General features: G+C 35.2%; 1 protein-coding gene across 50 annotated transcripts in view; it reads right to left on the bottom strand.

The window, feature by feature from the left end:
• The window catches only part of ank2b (ankyrin 2b, neuronal), a 121,224-nt gene that overhangs the window by 66,725 nt on the left and 30,649 nt on the right, over window positions 1-23,850 (bottom strand). For all 50 annotated transcript variants that reach the window (XM_083542089.1, XM_083542103.1, XM_083542108.1 and 47 more), the window contains exons 2-3: window positions 7,909-8,010; window positions 2,583-2,681 (exon numbers count right to left, since the gene is read on the bottom strand). In XM_083542089.1, the coding sequence (XP_083398215.1) occupies window positions 2,583-2,681; window positions 7,909-8,010 (201 nt within the window). The remainder of the gene's footprint in view (window positions 1-2,582; window positions 2,682-7,908; window positions 8,011-23,850) is intronic.

The following is a 23,850-nucleotide window of genomic DNA, read 5'->3' as shown; positions in this document are numbered from 1 at the left end:
ATCTGATGTGGTCTTCTACTGATTATTGATGTTCCTGTGATAGATATGGTTTACATATGGCATGGCCTGCTATAGAGCTTTAATGTTAACCCCATTGAACACCTTTGTAATGAATTGGAACGCTGACTGCACCCAAGGCCTCCTCACCCTACATCAGTTTTTGACTTTACTAACGCCCTTGTGGCTGAATGAGCACAAATCTCCTCAAGCACAAAAGAGAGGAGGATATTTTAAAGGCCAACGTAAAATGGGGTTTTTAAAAAGGTGTCCGCAAACTTGTCAATGTTTCTAGCTATCAATATCGTGCATTTATTACTGCATGATGATGTGAGCTTATAACCAGACGGCTCTTCAGTGTAAGTGATTTAAAAGCTGAGTGCTTGTATCAGCACTCTCTAACTGATTGGAGAAAAATAATGGTAAGAAGGTCTTAATTAGAAAGGCTTATAATGATAGAAACTTTTCTACTTTTTACTTTTGAAATTGTGACAATTTATCAATTCCAAAAGAGACTGGAGTATCCAATTAAGGGTTTAACTGATGCATGTGTGTGTGTGTGTGTGTGTGTGTGTGTGTGTGTGTGTGTGTGTGTGTGTGTGTGTGTGTGTGTGTGTGTGTGTTAAAGGCTAATGATTTCCAGTAACTAAGCTTAATGGTTATATGCATGAGCATGTGCTTTCAGTAATACTATAAGACGCATGCGTTTCATCACATCACGACATCTAAACCTGATTCTTGTGCCTTGGCAGGGTGAGGGTAAAGTGAGTAAAGCTGGTCTGATTCCCATGCTTGAGATACGAAGTCATTTCTGAGTGACGATCTTTTGCCATGCTGTCTGGCTCCATCATTCCAGCAGTGACAGAGTGTGATCATGTGACATAAGTATTAAGTTCAGGGGGTTACACTTGTCTGAGGTAACCAAATAATTGCTCTTGTTAGTATACTTAAAATATATTAATGGAAAATAGACATTTAATTTAAGTAGATGTTTGTTTGTACATAAAAAGCCTGATGGTGTTTTTCAAACGTGCATTCTTAAACATGTCCATATTTCTTTCATCATAGAAAACATAAAACTATCCAACTAGAAGGACCTACGCTGTATATGAGCCTGTTTTGCCTTACAATCCTATTCAATGAACATGTTAAGTATTATTAAGTTTTACTCCACAAGTCAATATACGAACACAAACAAATCAATTCATCAATGCGAGATACATTTATTAAGTGAATCAGAGACTTAAACACTAAAAACAGTATTAATAAACAGGACAATGAGGCAAAAATTTGTTTTGTTTGTAACACAAACAAAATTGTAATTGAATTAAAACAAATATCTAATCCGACATGTTAAAACAATGTGTATCCCGAGGCTCAAATTTAAGACACTGGCACTGCAAAGTGGACACGCAATCCACTGCTACACCACGCCATGAATCACTGTACTAGTCAAGTTAACACTACAAGAATGTATCACACTCATTAACTGTGATGATTTTTATATAAAAATTTGTGATTTATTTGTGGTAAAACGACATTCCAGCTCTAAATAACAAATAGGTCAGGCTACTCGTTAATTAATGAATGAGTTCCCGCTCCGTGTTAGCAATCATTAATCAAAGAATGTTGCCTGTTGAAATTCACATTTGGTCAAAGCAGGAAAACGACTGGGTATAGTGAGTTTATAGATAATGTGTAGATAACTGTGAATAATGCATTTTTTTTTACTACAGCATTTACTAATTTTTTTAATTAATGGCAAGACGTAAAAATATGTTGGCAGAAAAAGTCTGATCTTTTGTCATTTCTGTTAGAATGTGCTAGAATTGGCCAGGCTTTCAATATATATTACAAATCCCAGTATATGCGAACATACCAATTAATAAAGTGAACTAAAGCCCTGTATGTTCACAGTCCTTACAATAAGACATCATTAAGCCTTACATTAATAGAAGGAACATAAACTAAGGTGAAATAATATGAAGTTTTTAAATGATATATATAAGAAAAAAGCCTTTTGGACACCATTTGTCCTCTTTCCTCAGTATACAGCTGTAAAGCAAAATATAAATTTTTTTTAGATTAACAATGTTAGTTCTCTATAAAAATAATCACTGTTAAAACAATGTTTTCAGAAAAATTTAATGGCATCTTGAGTTCTAACAATTTAAGAACACATCCTACTCACTCACATGAAATAAACTATTTTGTCCTGAAATATTTTAGTTCTTGGGAAGAAGAAATAATAATAAACCTGTTAAAATCAATCAAGTGATTAACATAATCCTGTAGCATTATTCCAGAGTAAGACCCCACATTAGTTTACTAGCCCAAGCTATCACAGCATTTCCCCAAGGTCTATTTCACTGCATTGGCTCGGCTCTAATCCCAATAATAGCTAGTGGGTAGTCGGTATGTTTATTTTATGTGGTTGCCAGTTCTAGATATTATTGACTGCCAGAGCACTGCTGCTTCAAAGGCCTGTCTGTATATGACTCTACACCCCTCGCAATCAAAATACAGCTAACCGTAGTTTCTTTTCATTCCTCTCTCCTTTTTGCTATTCCTCAGAACAAACTCACCTTCGTTGCAGCGTCCACTGCGGCACCTCTATCCAGCAGCTCTTGGACAAGATCCATGTGCCCCTCCTTAGCTGCCAGGTGCAGAGCATTAAGTCCATTCTGTAGAGACATAAAAAACAACCAGGAATCAACCCTGACTATAATTTAAAAAATGAGAGGCTTCAAAAGACACTATGCTTCTTTTTGTGTACCTCCTCATCCATTTTCCAAAGTGCTTCTTGCCAGTTAGAATGCGCAACACGATTGCACATAAGAGGTTTGAGATAAATACGAAAGCAGATATGGAGGATTCCATTTTATGCTGTGTCATTTTGGCACAGGGACGTGCCAAAGGATTTTAAAAGTTCATTCAAGATATTAATAAAGCTGGTAGTGTCAGTGTATCTGTCAGCTCCACACCTAGTTAAGTAATAAGGTGTAATATGTCAGAATTACGGACTACAATTCTGAACAGCCACTACAACCTCACATGTCACTGATCACTCACACCTGTTTCTTGTCACTTTCTGTGTATAGACTTATCCTTCACAGCAGTCAATTTCTTAGGGAACAGCTTACTTTGTATAAGTCCTATACCTTAATCCTTATGCTACATACATTGGTGACCCAATTGCAGGAGAAATTAAATTAAATCAGTCAGCAAAGTGCATCCAAAAGTCAAATTAAATGGGCATTTATAATGACAGTTATAAGAAGCTAGAATCTAATACTGTATAATATAGGCATCTATAATAATCTTTGCCATCTACTAGTAAAATTAAATAATTAAAAGCTAAAAATGATCTTTATTGTGAAAAATTATTCGAAAAATAACAAGCTGCATTAACTTTATAGTAAATTTATTTCCGGTTGTTTTTAGATGGTTTTATTTTTCATTTGATATCCCAAAGTTTTTTTAGAGAACGATATTATGATTAAGGATGAATATTGCACATATGACAAAATGTGGCTATTCTGTATAGAATATTTAGCTATGCTAAATAGAATCAGATATGTCTAAAATTATATGGGCAACTCATTTATTCATTCATTTTCTCCCGCTTATCCGTAATTCGGGTCGTGGGGGCAGCAGTCTAAGCAGGCCCCCGCCTTCGACTGCTGCCCAATCCTCACAGCACCGTCCCTTACGGTCCCTCCTGCAGGTGGTGAGCCCACGGGAAGATGTGGGCAACTGTTTGCCAAAATTGAAGTGGAAGACTTTTAATCACTTGCATTGAGCCCTGACCTAATCTCCATTATGCATCCCAGACCTTCTCCTCCAACACCACTGCCTGAACTCATTAATGCTCTTGTTGGTGAATAAACACAATTCACCATAGCCATGTTTCAAAATAAATCTAGTGGAATGACTTCCCCCGAAAAGTAAAGGTTATTTGACAGCAATGAGGGCAAATTAGAACTGAAATAGGATGTTTAAAAAAACATAAGAATGTGATGGTCAGGTGTCTACATATATTTGGAAATATAAATATGCAACTTCACATATTCACAAATTCTAGAGCAAAAAAGAACAGAATACAAAAGATTGAACTCTAAAGCACATAAATATAAAAATTAACAAAAGCATGTAGTGTACTGAGGTAATGGTTTGCTAAAACTAAAAGAATATTGTAAAATATTTTCTTATTTCTTTTTTGACATAATGTTCATACTGAAAGATTAAATCACATCAGTGAATAACAAATTATGTGAATTTTTTATTATTATAATTTTTTTAATCTAATCAAATTTTTGATATAAAACAATATTAACACTGGTGTATAAGCCACTGTATAGTCACCACAACATATAACATATTACCTACATTTTTTCTCCCTAATTTTAGGATAGAATCAAATTAGTGACCCGAGCCCATGAAGCTCTGTATCAGTTTGTGTAAGTCTGTAAAAAGAATGGTGCTAATCTAAGGCTGTTCTCAGAGAGCGGTGCTGTACTGCAGGTGGGCAAAATTTATGAGGATATCGGCTGCTCACAATCGAAGGCACTTAATCCATCTCACTGCCTACACCCCCACTCTGTCCTACATACAGCCAACACAGCAAACAACACAGCAACTTAATCACTCCAGACCGAAGCATCAAAAAGAGCACCAGCTGAAAAGCTGCATTCGATTACCATGTCCTCTCAAAAGCTTATTCTTTTATGCTACATAATTGCATGTGCAGTAGAATGTTCCTAGTCACTTCTTCAACTAAAAAAGTATGAAATGTGATTTTTGAGAGATAATGAAAAATAAGAAAACCCTGGATGACTGATTGTTCTTCTAACTACAGCATTCAAGTCAATTTAAATACACACTGCAATTCCTTGTAATAACTTTATGGACATAAAATGTATTTATACTATAATATTCTAAAATTTTTCTTTTTTTCTGGGGACAACTAATGATAAAATGAGTGATACGTTTGCCGTAATCGTAATGATGTCAGTCCCTACATCAAGCCAAAGAATAATCAGGTAAAAATAAATACTTTACTGGATTTATGAGCAGAGATGCTCTACAGCCAGATGTGCATGTGAGGATTTATTATCCACAGTGCATGAAGTGTTTTGACAGATCACGGTCATAGGAACTGACTCTTAAATCAGCACATAGGAAGGAATGCCAGTAAATAAATAAACAAACAAACAAATAAATAAATATTCGCAAACTGCGAAGATCAGAAGATCATTAGTAGATAACAATGATGGGTGAGAACATAAATTAATAATATTTCCTAGACAGTAGAATATTATTAATATTTCCTAGACAGTAGAAATTAAAATAAAACCTTAACCCTAACCATAGCACATGGCAATCAGTAATGAAATTGAATATGAATATAAAGTAAATGAAACTGATGTTTTGATTCAATTAGGGCATTTAAACATTAAAGAGCTTCAAATGAGTGTAAGACAAATGTCTTTATGTATTTATTTCATTTGCATAATTCTTTTTTGGACTAATCATTTTATTCTCTCTGGTCAGAGCAATTGCAGTGCAGCATGTGAGTCTTTCACTCACTAGAGACTGAATTATCTTTCCTCATAGGTCATGGTTCTAGTATTTCAAATGCCTGGTCTGCACAAGGACACCACCCACATAGTGAATATAAAAGGACAAATGGTCAAATACGCATGCAGGTATGCAAGGTAGGAATGAAGACTAACAAGCATGCTTGTATCCCATTAAATGAGAGAGTTACTACCTAAAGTTCCCTTATCATTATGGATGCAATGATTTGAAATGTTAGTGACATTTGGGATTGTAGGTCACTCCTGGACAGTGGATTAGGAGCGAACACTCAACACCCCAGTCAGAATGTGACTGGTTTTTAACTAGACTGCAAACACTCTATGGTGCTATCTATTTTCACATGTTAATACCCAATGATGAAACACAAAGCAACAATTTTCCCCCCAAGCAATTTACACAAGAAAAAAATGATGAAACTTTTTTTTTTTTTTGCTTTTGATTTTCTAGGGATAATTTTTTTCTAAAATTAAAAACAAAAAAAATTTTTTTTTTTTTTTTATATCATTATAGCTATTTTTTCTGTTTAATCTCTGCTTTTTTCAAGGAATTCAACCAGAAAATAAAATTAACCCCAAACCATTGCTGCCGAAGGTTATAGTTAATTAAAATAAAATGTGCATCTCCTTCCATACCGTCAGCAGATATGCAGATCAAAGATATATGTAACAGGAAATATAAAAAAGAAATGCATAATATGCTGGTTTTGAAGCAGAAAATTGGGCAGCAGTGGAAAGTTGAGAGGAGTTAGATTTTGTGAACGATTTAGATACATAGTCAGCACAAAAAATACATAGAGAGCAAAATCTATAGAGCCTGAGCATTTGGGCAAGAAGACTGGACGAGTTTATGTTTGTTAAATAATTTAGATTTATTTTATCTTTAATTTCGGAAATATTGAAGATAAAATTTAACACGTAGCCCTGATTCAACTGCTATTTTATGTACATTGTGTTCTTATATTTTATTGTCTATTTATTTATTTTTACTGGAAAGCGCCTTGTGCTCTTTTGGTCGTTGTAATGCGCTTTATAAATAAAATTTGATTGATTGATTGAAATATTCTGCAATCTTTACTTATAAACGAATAGCAAAAAGCTAATCTATTTGAGCACTAAGGTGATCTAATGGCATGAGTAAGTGGACTTTCCTGGTCTTTAGAGGTTTTTCTAAAAATGCTCCAAGTACAAGTGCCATTGTGGGTCACATAATATGCACAATTTTAAGTAATGAATTCAGCTTTAAACACACATTAAAACATTATATTCACAAAAATTGTAATTTAAAAGATTTTCAACTATTATTTTTTTTTCGAAACACAGTATATTCAATGCTTCTGAAGTTTTGCTATGTGCTTTTGTTTCGGTTTTGGCACTCGTCTACCACGTCATTGGCTCGTTCCATAACTGTTTTTGTTGACGCTTGATTTAAACCCGCAGCGTGTCTATATCTTGTCCATTGTATTACTGATTTCGAGCCATTTGATAGCTTTCTTTCAATTTTTAAACCCTTATCTGTGCTACCAGCCTTGATTATTGATTAGTTTTTTGCCCCCCACCCCATTGTTATTTTGATCGTCACAATCGACATTGATTAGGAATATTGGATTGTACTCGATAGAACACAATAAAATTGAGCACCTGCATTTCTGACCCTTCTTATTCAAATAGATATTACAGATTGAAAAATCGAATCACATCCATTTTATTAAGAAGACATATCCTTATATATAAAATTAGTATGTGATTGTAACTATTTAATCAGTTCCACTCAAAAAAAAAGTCTAAAGGCTATAAGTATAAAAGCCAGGATAATTTTCATCCCTATTTGCATTACACTGGAAGTCTTCTTTAAAAGAAATCAAGGGAGACCCTTGGGATGTACTGACCTTTGAGAGTGTAGCCGGTTGCTAAGCAACACCCTGCTTCACTGATTGTAATATAAATGATGTACTAATCACATTTATTAACTGTAAATGTTTACATCGTTCATCATATTTCAAGCTAAAGGAAAGGTATTCGAGTAACTAGATTATGTTTAACATGAAAAAAAACTGTTAGTGATTAAATCAGGACACAAAAGCTATTAAGATATATTTCTTATTTTCAGGATTCACAAGAAAGGTCATGTGTCATTTAGGACTGATGGACTGATGCAAAACCTTTAGGCTTGATTAGTTATTGAACTGAAACACATGATTCGTGCAGGGGAATACAATGTTGAGTCTACTAATGGGCTTCAGCTCAGTATCAGAATAATGAATCCATTTAGACAAGGATTATACTGCGTGAATTTGTGTGGGAAAAAACTAACCTGATTGCAAGTGCCAATGTTCACGCCACCCTTAAGGTACTCCAGAACCTTGTCGATGTTCCCAGCTCTTGCAGCCCGTAAGAAACTGGTGTTGCTGTCCGACTGGATAATAGAAAAAAAGAAAATGTTATTATTAGTAAGAACATATATTAATTTGATTAATTGATCAGGGGTTTTGAAGTCCTATTCTGAACCAGGTACATGTGGAGATGACAGCTTTTTTAAGAATATAATCCCGATACTTTGCTAATATCATATGCAACTATGTATTAGTATAGACATTTTTCCTTTTAATGAATTCAAACAATATCCAATGTTTCTAACAACATTTGCAAATAATCTGCTTAGTCATTCAGATGGTTGTGAACACAACACACAGGTCTGGTTCGAGCGCTGTGATGCTAAAGATGCTGCCTGCATTCAAATAGTTACAGCATTGCAGATACAATTGGAAATGAAAACAAGCCACAATCATTCAATTTACATTTCAACAACAAAATGCACTCCTAATAACATACCACTGTAGCGCAATCGCAGTATTGCACAATAACCTTGATTACTGCTTATTATAGCAAGATGCAGTGTAGAGTATCAGCTGCATCCAAAAACACAAGGTGACATTAATTAATATATATATATATATATATATATATATATATATATATATATATATATATATATATATATATATATATATATATATATATAAACATGACCATGCAAATATCAATATTATAGTTAGCACAATAACACATTTCTCTACAAACCAAACAAATAAATGCTAAGTAAAGCTGCAGTGCATACATAGCAGATGTGTACATTTTGTATAGAAAGTATACTGTATACAGTGTGTACTACAGTGACTAAGCTTCTAAAAAAGTACTTTAAAGTTTAAAAGGGAGGTAACTAGCTGCATTATTAACACAATACCTGTTTAATGCAGTGAATATGCAATTAGCCAATGTTAGCAATAGTTCCCTTGCTAGCTTTCTCTATCTCCTCACTAATAATGTCAATTTGACAGAGGAATACATTTAGACCAATCTACATTTATGTGCATTTCAGATGCTTTTCGCCCCACTTTCACAACCCTAAACATGAAACATAATTTTAAATCGGCATATTTAATGGCATCAAGGAAATAAATGTTTGCTATACATTAGATACACATGATTTTACGAATTCACCATATAGTGTGTCCCGCACTAAGCTGAAACTGAGTCCTCATCAGGGACAAACTTACACTTGTAAAAAACATCTTATCATTCTTTATCACCACATTATCTGTGTAAAGCTGCTTTGAGACAATGTTCATTGTTAAATTGAAAAGCCACATATCAAAGCGGCACAGAAATAAGATGTCTTTGGGCTCATAAAATGTATTACATGTTTTCGTTAACTTTTGTGTAAAACAACTGATAGTCTAAACTGATAGAGTCTGTTGTAGATATGCATATGGAAAGACAATATTAAAATCCATGAATACATTACATTTTTTTTGCATATTAATATTGTGCATATGTCTGGTGGTGGGACCACATATGACCCTTATGTTGCCTGGACTAAACAGTCCTCATTTTTAATAGAAAAGCATCATTTCCAAATATTTATGTACCCTAAATAAGAATCTCACAATCTGTCAATGTATTTAAGTGTTTTTATAAATGTTTCGGGTGTAAAAGAATTGTTACTCCTTTTTATGATTTAAAAAATGTGCCTCAGTGAATGGATTATTGTTGGTTTAGTCTCAGGGGGGAATCTAGAAAATTATTAATGGGGTGCCAAAAGGATAGCATGAGAATGCTATCCTTTGAGGGATGGCAACACTAAAGCAAACATCCATGCATGGTTCTTGTGGCTTCAAGGAATGATGTACATATTCAGTATATAATGCTGAGAATTCTGTGCATATAATGCTAAGAATAGCCAAACTTTACAGTATACTCTCCACCATTGTAGACCTTAGGTGATTTTTGATTATCTTCAGATGTTCATATGTTGTGCTGCCAACTGGTAACACAACAATTCCAAATGTTTTGTTGCCCCGTGACGTCACTTGTCAAAAGTTACGACGCGAGCTACTGAACAACATACTTTTGATATAAGATTATGTTAAGCTACCAATTCACACAAAGATACCATCATAATTAACTATAATAATACTAATAATATTTTATGTATGTGTAATATATTATATAATAATTTATAAGTATTCATAAGCTCTACTGCTGTAAATCAGTCAAGAAAACAGATTCAATTTCTATTTTATACAATTGGCTACCAGTGCCGAGGTAGCAGATGCGGCGGTAATGCCCACCCGTGCCACCCTGATAGATCTGCCCCATTCAGTCTAATTAAAGTTCAGCTCAGCTTTCTTATTTCATGCCCAGGCAATAACACAACAGTTTGTATTTCCCAGACCTGCAGTTGAACAAGACATGGACTACATTAGCGTACATGCAGAAGGGTCACATTTTTTTCCCAATGACACAGGGACACAATTAAATCTAAGTATGTGTGCAAAATGCACTAACAGTTATTGTTTCCATCAGTTTCATTAATAAAGTGTGTGCACTTATGCTGAAAGGGAAGACAAGTATCTGAGCATGCCAAAAATGTGTTTCATTTCTTTAGTTTTGACCACATTATTCTCCATATGTTAGATTGTATGAAACCAACATTTTTGCTCTCTTGGTCTCCTGGTCACAAGTGAAAACAGCATTTGCAGGATTTATATTCATAATCTACTGATGATAGGGCTTATAGTTTTCCAATAGTTCTCATATGAGCTATGAATTACAAACGGCAATCAAAAATTCAACAAAAAAGGACATATCAAATAAATTATATACAATGTTATAATGATGTTGTAATAACTTCACCTTGTTGTTCATAAAGTTACCAAAAGTTACCAATTTACTAATTTTCCCATGACAAAGTATAGTCTCAAATATTTTAAGTTTTAACTAAAAAATAAACTGTAAATTTTTTTCAAGAATTAGAAATAAAATATAAAGATGCAGCATTTTGGATGTATTGATATTGAGTAATGCAAACAGATTGAAACCTTGTGCTGGGTTGGCAAAATCAACAGAAACATATAACATCAATTTAGCAGATTATTCATGCTCATTCAGTTGTTATTCTTTATGACAAACAGCATTCACAATAATGCTCTATTATCCTCAGACCTGTCCATACACCGACCAGGCATAACATTATGAATAACACTATTATCTCTTCATCATGGCACCTGTTAGTGGGTGGGATATATTAGGCAGTAAATGAACATTTTGTCCTCAATGTTGATGTGTTAGATGCAGAATAAATTGACCAGCATAAGGATTTGAGCGAGATTAACAAGGAAAAATTGTGATGACTAGACGACTGGGTCAGAGCATCTCCAAAACTGCAGCACTTGAGGGAAGGCTGACCTACGTAGCTCGATCCAACAGACAAGCTCCTGTAGCTCAAATTGCTGAAGAAGTTAATGCTGTAAATATTCAATGAGTCAGGACTGTTTTGGAAGCAAAATGGGGACCAACACAATAATAGGCAGGTGCTCAAAATGTTATGCCTGATCGCTGTATATTTATATGTAATTTATTTTTATATGTATGCAAAAATATTGCAAATAAACCCAGATATCTCAGAAAACAGATATTACTGAAAAAAGCTGCGTGGGTGAAAGAGCAAGAGTGTGAGAGAGAGAGAGAGAGAGAGAGAGAGAGAGAGAGAGAGAGAGAGAGAGAGAGAGAGAGAGAGAGAGAGAGAGAGAGCAGAGTTTAAACCAACAATTCAGACCATTTTATTAGTCACTGCTGTAAGCTTAATGCTGAAGGCAGTTTACTCTAATGTCTATCTGCTCCCATTGTTAATTTAGACAAAAGAGTTGCCCAAATGCATTTAAGAAGAGCTCTGTCACTGAGAATGATGCAACCTGTTTTGGTGGTTCCACTCCCTCAGGTGGTATCAGCATTCACCAGGATCCAAGCGTCTGCCTCTCATACTGAGCATGAAAACACCCTGCTGTGCCTGCTATATACACAGGAGTGTCCCAGAATAACACCAAGGAGAGTAAACTACTGTATCTCTCCAGGGAAGAGAGATATTTAACCTACCTACACATCTTTACCCTCAAATGCCCCCTTAGCTTGCTTTGTTTTAATTAAAAAAAAAAAAAAAAAACAGGAATGTCATTATTTTCATTATTTAATATTTAGATTTGGACCTTGTTTAAGAAATTAATATTGTGCACCTATAAAAGCAAGTGAACAATTACATGATGCCACCCACTGACAAAAAAACAATTGCAGCTATGAAAATGGCTAAAATTCAATGCCCTGTATTGCTTTTCATTAGTGACCTACAGAAAATGCTTCACATTGAAAAGCAATATTCTGGAGGTGGGGGCGTGGCCAAGTGTATCCTTGGCTACAGTCCTACTATACTTCCACTACCTATCTTGTGAAATCCTCATGACAACGTTGTGGTAATTTAATGCACTAGTTACACAATCTTTAAAAAAATAAAAATAAAAATAAACAAAAAAAAATTAAAAACATTGCCTAAAAGACAGGAGGTGGAGCTCCTTTTTTCAATCTTTTTTTAAAATCTTTCATTAACCTTTTCAAATGTAAAAGGTTTCAGTCCAAGTGTTCCAACAGATTCTACAGTATGTGTCACAACAGTTTCTACACACAAATCATCTAGTTCATTACTGACAAAAAGAAAGTGGGATGATTTTTTTTTTCCGTATTCATGAAATGAAATCGAATTACATTTGCTGTGTGGAATATAGTAGATAATTGTTCTAAATTCACAATGGTACCACTGACAAAGCAGCTGATTATTTTCAGTTGATGCCTGATTAGGTTGCAAAGTCATTCAGAATCCAAAACCATTCAACATATTTACTACAGATAAAATACCTTCAAACAATAAAGGTTTTGTGCCCTAGACTTGGAGCTGAAGAAAAATGCCTGATTGCCCTCAGACCCATACATAACAATTTTGCAGTACAATTTTCTTTACATAATAATACATTCTTCAAGAAGAAGAGTAAATAAAAATAACCCATAAAGAAATCAATGGCTTTTATATCAGAATCCCTTGAATAATTCAGAGCAAATTAGAAAAAAAATGTATAATCATTTAATTCTTGCTCCATACAATCTAACAAAATAGCTTGGATATTTGTACAGAGAACTGTCTGTACACCTCTAAAACAGGATTGTATTGAGGCACAGATCTGGGGAAGAGAACAGAAAAATTTCTGCAGCATTGAAGGTCCCAATATGAACAGTGTCCTCCATCATCTGCAAATGGAAGAGGTTTAGAAGAACCAAACCAGACTCTTCCAAGAGCAGGCCGCCCGGCCAAACTGAGCGATCGGTGGAGAAGAACCTTAGTCAGGAAGGTGACTAAGAACCTGTGGTCACTCTGAAATAGATCCAGCGTTTCTCTTTGAAGAGAGGAGAACCTTCCAAAAGAACAACCATCTCTGCAACACTTCACCAATTAGGCCTGTATCCTCAGTAAAAGGTACATGACAGCCCACCTGGGGTTTGCCAAAATGGAAACAAAATTCTCTGGTCTAATAAAACAAAAATCCTTCTTTGGCCTAAATGTCTGGAGAAAACCAGCCATCGCTCATTACTTGGCCAAAACCATCCCTATAGTGAAGCATGGTGGTGGCAGCATCATGCTGTGGGATGTTTTTCAGTGCTAGGAACTAGGAGACTAGTTAGAATTGAGGGAAATATGAATGCAGCATAGAGCATAGAGACATTCTTGATGAAAACCTGCCTCAGAGCGCTCTGGACCTCAGACTGGGGCGACGGTTCATCTTCCAACAGGACAATGACCCTAAGCACACAGACAAAATAAAAAAGGAGTGGCTATATGACAACTCCTTGAGTGGCCCAGCCAGAGCCCAAACTTGATTTCAAACAAAATTATTTTATGTTGTCATTATGGGAAATTGTTTGTAGAACTTTTCAAAAAAATAATGAATTTGATACATTTTGGAATAAGGCTGTAACATAACAAAATGTGGAAAAAGTGAAGTGCTGTGATTACTTTCCCGGATGCACTGTATATTTTGGATGGCAATGGGATTGAGGCGAAGTGTATTTGTGGTGCACACTTATACTTTGGTTTGTTCTATGTTTACCGACAACATAGAACAAACATTTCCCGTTTAATAATTTTGGTATCTGATTGTCTGGGGTTTGTTCAGTTCAGACTCAGTGGATTCTGACAAGTAGGATGATGTGAAGTGTGTGCAGTGGATGCACTCCCTGGTACGTACGTTGACTATAACCAGATGGAGGCAAGCAACAGGGTGCCTCTTGGGTAGAGACCAAAAGTAAGATGAGACATGGAAGGGGGAGCTACTGGCCATTACTCTCTGCTAATATTTATTGGGATGTTCTTACACTCACTGCTCTAAACATAGACAGAGGAGAGGAGATTACTCTTGGGTGTCTGGTAATGACTTACAACCTTTTAACCTCACAGAGGTCCAAAGGCTGATTGTGCATATGGCAGTGGCTGGCTTTTTTTTTTAACCTTGCATCACTTGCTGCATTCTGCATTTAGTATGCCAAGTGCATGAGTACTAATGGAAAAGCTCACATGAACTCCTGCACTGACTCTGCACTGTTCTCTGTGTAATGTACTGCTTAGATTGTTACACAGAAAAACCCATGCACAAGAACAATAATATCAGCACTCTCACGTTGGTGCAATTTTAGCTTGGTTCATAGGTTTGCCGATGATAAGAGTCACTGTGTTAACTGGCTCATCAAACAGAACAATAAAATATAAAAGAAAATATTATATTGTTCAAAGGCTGGTGTGTGACTAGTGTTGCGTAAAACGTTTATCTGCAGGCCCTTGATTAGAAAGAGTTATGAATAATACAACCTTTTACAATGGGTAACATTGCTAAAAACATCAGAGACCACTGTCTTGGAAAACATGACAGCCAAACCTTTCACTGGACAGATATGCTCTTATTGTATATTTTTTTTTCTAATTTGTGTTGTTGCATAAGAGATGAACAGCATGAATCATACAGAAGAAAGGCTTTTTTTCCACATAAGGAGGTGCTGTATAACCACAAGAACACATCACAGTGACATATCCCAGTGACATTTTATTCTCTTATATATATTTGGAAGAGACAAATAAATAGAAAAAAAAAGTCAAAATTGAACAGTGACCGAAGAAATGGAAGAAATAAATAAGCTGCATGTAAAAATGTCCCTGTGCAATGAACCATCTCTGTGCCAACACGATTGACGGTCATCTTAAAACTGCACCCGACTGCCAAGTTTTGAATTAGGCTACTTACATTTATCTTAAATGCAACATAAATCTTGCATACAACACTCACACACATACACATGAACACACACACAAACACACACACACACACACACACACACACACACACACACACACACACACACACACACACACACACACACACACCTGCACATCGCTCAGATCTATTTCTAGAAGTTCTATCATCAGTCTAAAGCTTGTGTGTTTACACACCACCCAGCAACTATCTGTATGACATTCAAGGTTCCTTTGGGCTGCCCAGGCAGCCTATAAACAAAATAACATTCTGCAATAACAATTATACTTTCTTTGGTAAGACTGCAACTGATAAACAAAATCTCAAAATCGATAATAAAAATGATTGGCAAGAATCAATTAGTGTTATAAAGATTGCTACAGTTTGTGCTTCATCACCTCAATGAAACACATTTGATTGCAAAATGGGCCCTTAACCCTCAAGGCTCAGTATCTAGGAAAAGTCCTGGTTGTTCCAAACATTTAGAGAATTATGGAGGTCACTGTGCTTTTTCCAACACTTTAGTGCAGTTTATTGTAGCCTTCAACCTGTCAGTGCCTCAATACAACCCTGTCTCTGTACAGGCAGCTATTATGACCTCAAGGCTTGGTTTTATCTCTGAAATGCATTTTCTGATGTTGAATCTTGTGTACACAAGTGTGTGCCTTTTCCAAATCATATTCAATTAACAGAATTTGCCACAGATGAACTGAAGTCTAAGCATCTGAATTATAATGTCAGTGATATATCATTTTTTTTTCTTTTAAATAAAGCAAAGTTGACACAAATATATATATATATATATATATATATATATATATATATATATATATATATATATATATATATATATATATATATATATATATATATATATATAAACTAATTCCATTGTAATTTTATGTAAGTAATAGCATATGTATTTGACAACTTAACTAACATTGGAAGCATGATGTCCCTGCTTGGATCATCCATTCTTACCATCTTAACCCAGTTTTCTAGCCTTAACTGATTTTCTGGCTTCATCACACAATTATGGTCATACGTAACTTTTCTGCCCTATCGTAAAATTTTATTTGCTACTAATTTCATGCTACTTTGGTGTCGCAGAAAGTAGTTTGTATAAAAACTTGATGGTTTCAAAATGAACATTGTGCAAAATGAATGATTAGCCAAACTTGTGCCATGCAAGAAGCAAAGCTCAATTGTTTATCAAACACAATATATGTTTTTGAAATGTCTTGTGTGTCAATTCAGTAAGTTTCCTCGGGCTCATCAAAGTCAAGCCCAAAATGAGTCGATTTGCTAAATATGAGCCCAAGCCAACTATATTCCACACACTGAAAATGATTCAGCATGCACATTTTAATGGCAACTAAATGAATTTAAAGTCTGTAAATTTCTGTTTGTGACACATGTAAGTTCAGATTTTGCCTTTATTTTTAAAATGTCTGTTAAACAAAGAATGGCTTTGAATATAGATAAGTCTTACAGTTGTTATGAAGTGTACAACCTGCATTCGCCATTCCATACACATAGAAATACACTTCTAAATAACTTTAGATGGAGCAATCTGGGTAAAGATAAATTTTATGTCCTGGTTTGATTTACACCACTAAGCCATGTGACATGGTGTGATTTCATCTCTTCAGCAATATGCCAACCTCAAGGACACAGGATGCGATGAGGACACTTTATCTGAGTCACAGCCAGAAGGCTGAAGCACAGTTTGGCAGTTAAGATGAGCAGAGAGTCTGGCACTCACTACACCTTCTTTGTATTTGGACTTTAAAAAGTTGTAAAAAGCAGGGGATTAATGGTAGCATGTTTGATTAGCATACAAGCTGCAGTCGTTCAGTGCGTTAGTAGTAAAATAGAAAAAAAGACACAATAGCAGGTCTTCTCTGGTCAAAATCCATCCTTATTTGAGTAACACCTAATATTCATTCATTATAGTTTAATCATTAATGAGGTTTTTGACATTTTTTGTTCACTATCCAGAGAAATGGTGCCTCATTTTGACTGTATTCCTGTCTCATGCCCAGTATTCCAAAAATTTCCTACACTCCAGATCCACTGAGACCGTGAACATGACAAAAATTGGTTGCGCTGCGAGAATTTTGCCAATGTAAAAAAGAAGTCTTTGTTTAAAGAATATACTGTACTTGTGCACATGTGTATTTCTGCAACATGTCACACAAATAAATGAGAACCCAGCAGGTACAGCTTTACATTAAAACATCCAACTTTCCTCAGCCAGGTAGCTTACATTACCTAACCCACAAACACAGTTTTAGAGACCTAAAATAAGTCCCAACATACCATTAAACACTTCCCCTGTCTAACTCAGTGAGGTCAAACCACTTCCAAACTGTCAGACAGTGTTCTATTCTGAGGACAGTGAATAGTGCCATGTAGGGATTTAGAGCACCTATGCACCTAATTTTTGTGCATTTTACAAGTGAGCGAGTAGTCAAACGATTTCTGGTAAACTAGTGCCCAGCTGTCTAGGGTTAAATGTCATCTGAGTACCAATGGCAAAAAAACCTCCACCAACAAACAACCTGAATTGACTGCAAACTAGTAGCATTTACAGCTCTCCCTGATTTCCCAAAGACACCATGAGGTTTCATCATAGAATGCCGCAGTCACAGTGTACAGTAGGGTTTGTAATCAGTTTCTTGCCAATTCCACCTCAACCCTCTCCCATGACATACCAAAAGATACCTGTAGCACTGTATATTATAAATGTGATTGGAACTCTGAGCATCATCAAGTGTCATCCTGTAAAAGCTACAGACCTACACACCTATAACAAACTCACTCAAGTACACAGCGGTTGGGATTTTAATTACATGAATTATGCATTTGCTACAATGGAGATGAAAGTTTAAACACATGTCAAGTTGCAGTTGCATGGATCTGATCAGCTGTTCAGTCTCGTAACTGATTCAATGACGCTGTCAAAAATAATAACATAGACCAGCCATGAAACCTATCTACACAAGAGTGACCAGAAAACATGTCAAACTTATTTGCTATTGACAGACATAGCAAGAATCAATTGTTTAATTGCTCAAAGTTTTGTTAAATATGTGTAATAGCATATTTACATTTTATGAATAATAATTAAGTGCAGCTGGGTTAAGGCTAATTCCTAAAGTTTGCAATATAATGATGCAATTATGACTACAGGTCCACACCACCAAGTAATGCCATTTAGACACAAATCTGCTTATTCTTACCGAGGGGTTGGTGCTCCAGCTCTGTTCAGAACCATCATCAATGAAATATGGATTATTCCTTTCTGAAGTGTCCTCTGTATCCTTGGGCATTTTATTTATTGCTTTGTTGCCCATGGCAACTGCAGCTAAACTTCATCTCATTAAAAAGTAAATACTAACAATACTAAACGAATACTCTGTAAACTCCTGTCCCACTGGAGAGCACCATGGCACTTTACTCACTTGGTTACTTGCTAGTGTGACATCCAGCTTATTCCATAAACAGAAACGACCATCTACTTCTGGCTTCCTTGCTGTTCATTTGAGCCTCAGCTATTTTTACATGCACCAGCTATGCATGTGAATGGAGGGTCAATGGTATGTTTGGAACAAGAGAGTGTACAGGAGTGCATCAGGGACTGGTGTAAAGGCCTAAAGGCGGTAGTGACTCTAAATAACTACAACAACACCATAGCACCATGTACAACTCATCACTCATGTCTTTAGTGCACCGGGTAATGGGAAACTAAAGCTTCATGATTTAAATGTATAAAGTTAAATATAAATATAATATAAATATAACATTTTAGTAAAACAGCATGTGATAAATGATCTGATCAAATGAATGGGCTGGTTATTTTTTTTGTCTTAATCGTCTTTTTTTCTTAATTTCTGTATTTATTTTGTACTGCTTTCGTTCAAGACTAGAATTAATATACAAGTGAATTTCTTTGTGTAGTTGAAATACATACGCTATTTAAACACAACAGTGTATTTAAAGTGCAATAAGACATCAGCAATCATCTAAAGAATTGATTCATTTCATATTCATTTCAAAGTAAATGTACAAAAATGCAGGATATTTTAAACTGTACTTTCATTAATTCTTGTGTAGATTCTGAAACAAACAAAATAATTAAAAACATCTGGTTGTATCCTGCTGTACATGAAGACCCACTGCAGGTAGCATGCAGGTACACTCTTTAGGGCTTAGTTTGAAGTATGGGGTAATGTAAATACTATATTACATATATGTAATGTACGTAAAATTTATGTGACAAATAAACAACCTTGAACCTATCTAGGGTAAAGTTGAAGTATGCGATCAACCTCCTGTCATGCTTTTTGTAAAACTGGACAAATGTCATTCAGCAACATGCTACAATTTAAGATAGAAATTGAGATAAGTTTGGGAGAAAGACCAAGATAAAAGCTTCACTTTCTTTCTTGTTAACCTCCTATATTAACATCACTATCTCACTCCTACTATTCCACTATGACTACACTACTAACTCCTACTCAACAGTTTGTAGTGGGGAGCCTGACTATTAAACCCCAAAGCAGAAGCCTTTTTCTGTGCACAAGCAAAAGTTAAAATTAAATGCTTACGATATAATGGTTCCCACACTACCCGTTTAATGGTATGAGATCCTCTGCTTACAGTAATCTTACATTAATGATCAACAATTTGCAACACATTTATCGTATGACCCCAACATGGACCCTACTCATGTACTTCTAATATACAAAGTAGTCCTTCGAGATGTCCTATGATTTTATTAAAACTATAGCAGGCTAACATATAGGTACTGTACTGTATGTGTGGGAGGAAGAGGTAAATGTCTTTGTGACCTTTTATTTCCCTACCAAACACTGACAGACTGGTAAACATAACCCAACATTATACTGTCTTGACATATGGGTTAGGGTTACTGTGTAGAAGTATTGTGTAGAACGCACATTTAAAGGAATTATGCTAATTCGTAAGAAATTATGTCAATGATTTAAATGTTGTTTCAGGTTAAATTTTAAAGAGCTCTTTGGCTCTTTTTTCTTATGTACTGTTACTATAATGCAACATTCAACATTTATTGTTTTTTAGATAATTTACAAACTATATTTACTCTAACAAGTGACAAAGCAACCAACTCCTATTCATTTTATATTCTTTTAAAAGTGAAAGATACGGTGTTTACTGTCTTTGTATTGTGTTGTCCTTTTTCTTTTCTTTTATGTTCCCTTATGTAGCATCTTGGTTTTGGGGGAATATTGTTTCGATTCACTGTGTATATGGTTCAAATGACAGTAAAAGCCTACTTGACTTGACTTGAGACACAAAGCAATAATTTCAGCAACAGTTGTAGGCAAAAAAAGCATTAGTACAACCACTTGCATAAATTTTTTTTTCTTTCAATTCCATACAAATCATATGTGATGGGGGACACATTTAAACAACAATGCAATAACTGCCAGGAATATCACTTTTGCAAGATTATAAGCTCTCAGAATGCTTTACAGCAATTTGTGTTTAGTTTGCTTTGCCACATCTGCTTTTTTTATTCCTTAAATATCCACCCATGTCCAATCATTGGTTGTGTCCCTTACGTGTCCTTTTTGTCTGCGCTTATATTGAGTTTCCCGCCTGATTAATATGAATATGTATAGCCCTTGTGTCCTTTGTTCCATCATAAAGTTTACCATCAGTTTTATCGTTGTAAACCTGACTGACTGATGCCTGTGAATGATTTTGAACCTTCCAGAATAATTCAATTTGTCTGCTCTTTAATAAATATGTCCTTTAATGCACTTGCATTTGTCTCAATCCTCCTTTACAAGCAGCCCCCATTTCTTGAATTTTCACTCGCAATTTTAGTCCCTTGTTGCTTTTATTGTTTTATGGTATCATAGGAAAAAATGCATTGAAGTGACTACACCCCTCACATTTCAGCAACCAGTTTAGTATATCATCTTAAAGGACAATAATATAGAAAAAAAACTTGGATATATTTTAGAGTAGTCAATGTGCAGCGTGTATAGCAGTACAGATTTAATGTCCTCTGAAATTAACTCAACATACAGCTATGATTGTCAAAATAGCTGGCAACAAAATTGAATACACCCTAAATGATAACAGCTGTCACTTAATCATGGAAATCCACATGTCCTATTCATCATGTTCATGTTTTTATCTGCTTGACAGGACCATACAAATGTGTGTATCTTGCATTAGAGCAGTGAAGGTGATGGAGTGGACAAGTATGTCTCCAGACCTAAACCCTATTGAGCACCTGGGGGCATCCTCAAGCGGAAGATGAAGAAGCGCCATGTGTCTAAGATCCAGCAGCTCTGTGATGAGCTTATTATAGAGGAGTGGATGAGGATCTCAGCAACAACCTGTGCAGCTCTGGTGAATTCCATGCCCAGGAGGATTAAAGCAGTGCTAAATAACAGTGGTTCTCAGACAACATATTAACACGTTGGACACAGTTTTGACAGTTTCACTAAGGGTGTACTCACTTTTGTTACCAATTATTTAGACATTACTCATCATACATATCTCTGTATGTTGAGTTATTTTTAGAGGACAGTAAATCTATAATGCACATTGACCACTCTAAAATATATCATATACCTGTACAAGTTTCATTCCTAAAGTATTTTCCTTTGAGAACATATAATAAAATTGTGCTGCAATGTGAGAGGTGTACTCACGTTTCTGAGATACTGTAGCACAAATCATTGTGTCTCTGGTGATTTTACTAACTGTCCTGTAGCTTGCTTGCTTTGCTAAACTACACAGTTCATAAGTAAACAATAATCAATGCTATGCAAGCTACATGTGCAAAGAGACAAACTATAAGAGACACATGTGAGTTAGTGTGAGGTTTGAGTTAATTCAATTATAAGGAATAAATGTTTTATAGTTTTAATGCTTCACTGATATATCCTCTTTCAATTCTTGATAACACACCCTGTTACACAACAGGAACCACCAGCAACGTATGAGCAAAAAGAAGCATGCGATAATATAGTTTTATGCTTGGACACAAAACCAAAACAATCATAAATATTAATCACTTACATAACTCTTCCATGTTTTTCTCACAATTGACCATAATGTTGACTCCATCAATTAGTCTGAGCACTGCTTTATCCTGGGAGCAGATTTAGCTTTACTCTCACTGCAACCAAATCGCAGGGTTTAATCCTTTGCTAGGTGCAGAACACAAACATGTTTATTCTGTGGTAAACCACAAGCCAGGTTGGGTGGGTAAAAAAAAAGTATAAATAAATGGCTACTGTACAGCATTTATTACACATAATCAGCAGGGTGTGGTGTAAAAACATGCAGAGCTTGTAGTTTGTTCTGTTGGAATTCAAGTTTTCGATCGACAAAAGTGAAATTTTTTAAGTGGAAAAATATATAAGGTGTACAGAACCATTTAAAAGTTTGGACACACCTTCTCCTACAGTGTTTTTTATTATTTTTTATTATTTTCAACACTGTACATAAGCTACACTGTACTAAAGACATTAATACTATCAAAGAATATGTATGACATTATTTAGTAAGCAAAAGAAATATTTAAACAACCCAGAAGTTTTAGCTGTCCAAACATTTAGCTTTGATGCCAGCTTGCTAAACTCATTTCCTGTCTGATGAGTCCAAATTTGAGATGTTTGATTATAATCGCAATGTCTTTTTAGATGTATATGGATGTGTGGTTCCCACTGTGAATCATGGAGGAGGAGGCGTGATGGTGTGGGGTGCTTTTCTGGTGACACTGTTAGTGACTTAGTCAAAAAGGTTAAATCCCACACTTAACCAGCATATCTACCACAGCATTTTGCAGAGACATGCCACCCAGGACAACGGCCCCATACACACCTCTTGGTTATGTAAGAGCTATGTGTCAAAGAAGGAGAGTGCTAAATCGAATAACCTGGCAATTTAAAATATAAATATCATTATAAAATAAAAAAAAATAAAAAATAATTGCTAGGTTATTTCACATATTTTGGTGGACTACATAATTCAATATTTGTTCTGTCATAATTTCAATGTCTTCAGTATTATTACACAAGGTTGAAAACAGTAAAAAATAAAGAAAAAACTTTGAATAAGGAGGTGTGCCCAAACTTTTGACTGGTACTGTTTATGATGTCAAAAATGTAGGTCAATTTTGACACAAATCTATTTATTTTAACAATGTAGTCTTGCTTTGACTATCTAAAAACAACCCAGAGTACTGCAGTCCTCATCATTTACCAGCAAAAGAAATGCACTGAGTAAATGAAAAAGCAACCAGTAAATAGCAGGACAGGAGTCAGGGCCTATGTTGCCATAGCAACTCAGACATCTGAACTGCAAGAGTTTATTACAGAGCTTGGTGGTTTTTTTTCTGTGTTTTCAGCATTTAATCTGTATTACACTGCACATATCGGTTTGCTAAGGCACAGTGAAAATAGATTAACTAAGCAGGACAATTTGGCATTTACGTTATATAAAGAAAAAAAAAAGACAAATGACCTAACTACAAGGATTAAAGTAAATAGAGCAGACATTAT

Source organism: Silurus aristotelis (assembly GCF_946808225.1).
Source record: "Silurus aristotelis genome assembly, chromosome: 5".
NCBI lineage: Eukaryota > Metazoa > Chordata > Actinopteri > Siluriformes > Siluridae > Silurus > Silurus aristotelis.
This window is presented reverse-complemented; position numbering and strand designations above follow the sequence as displayed.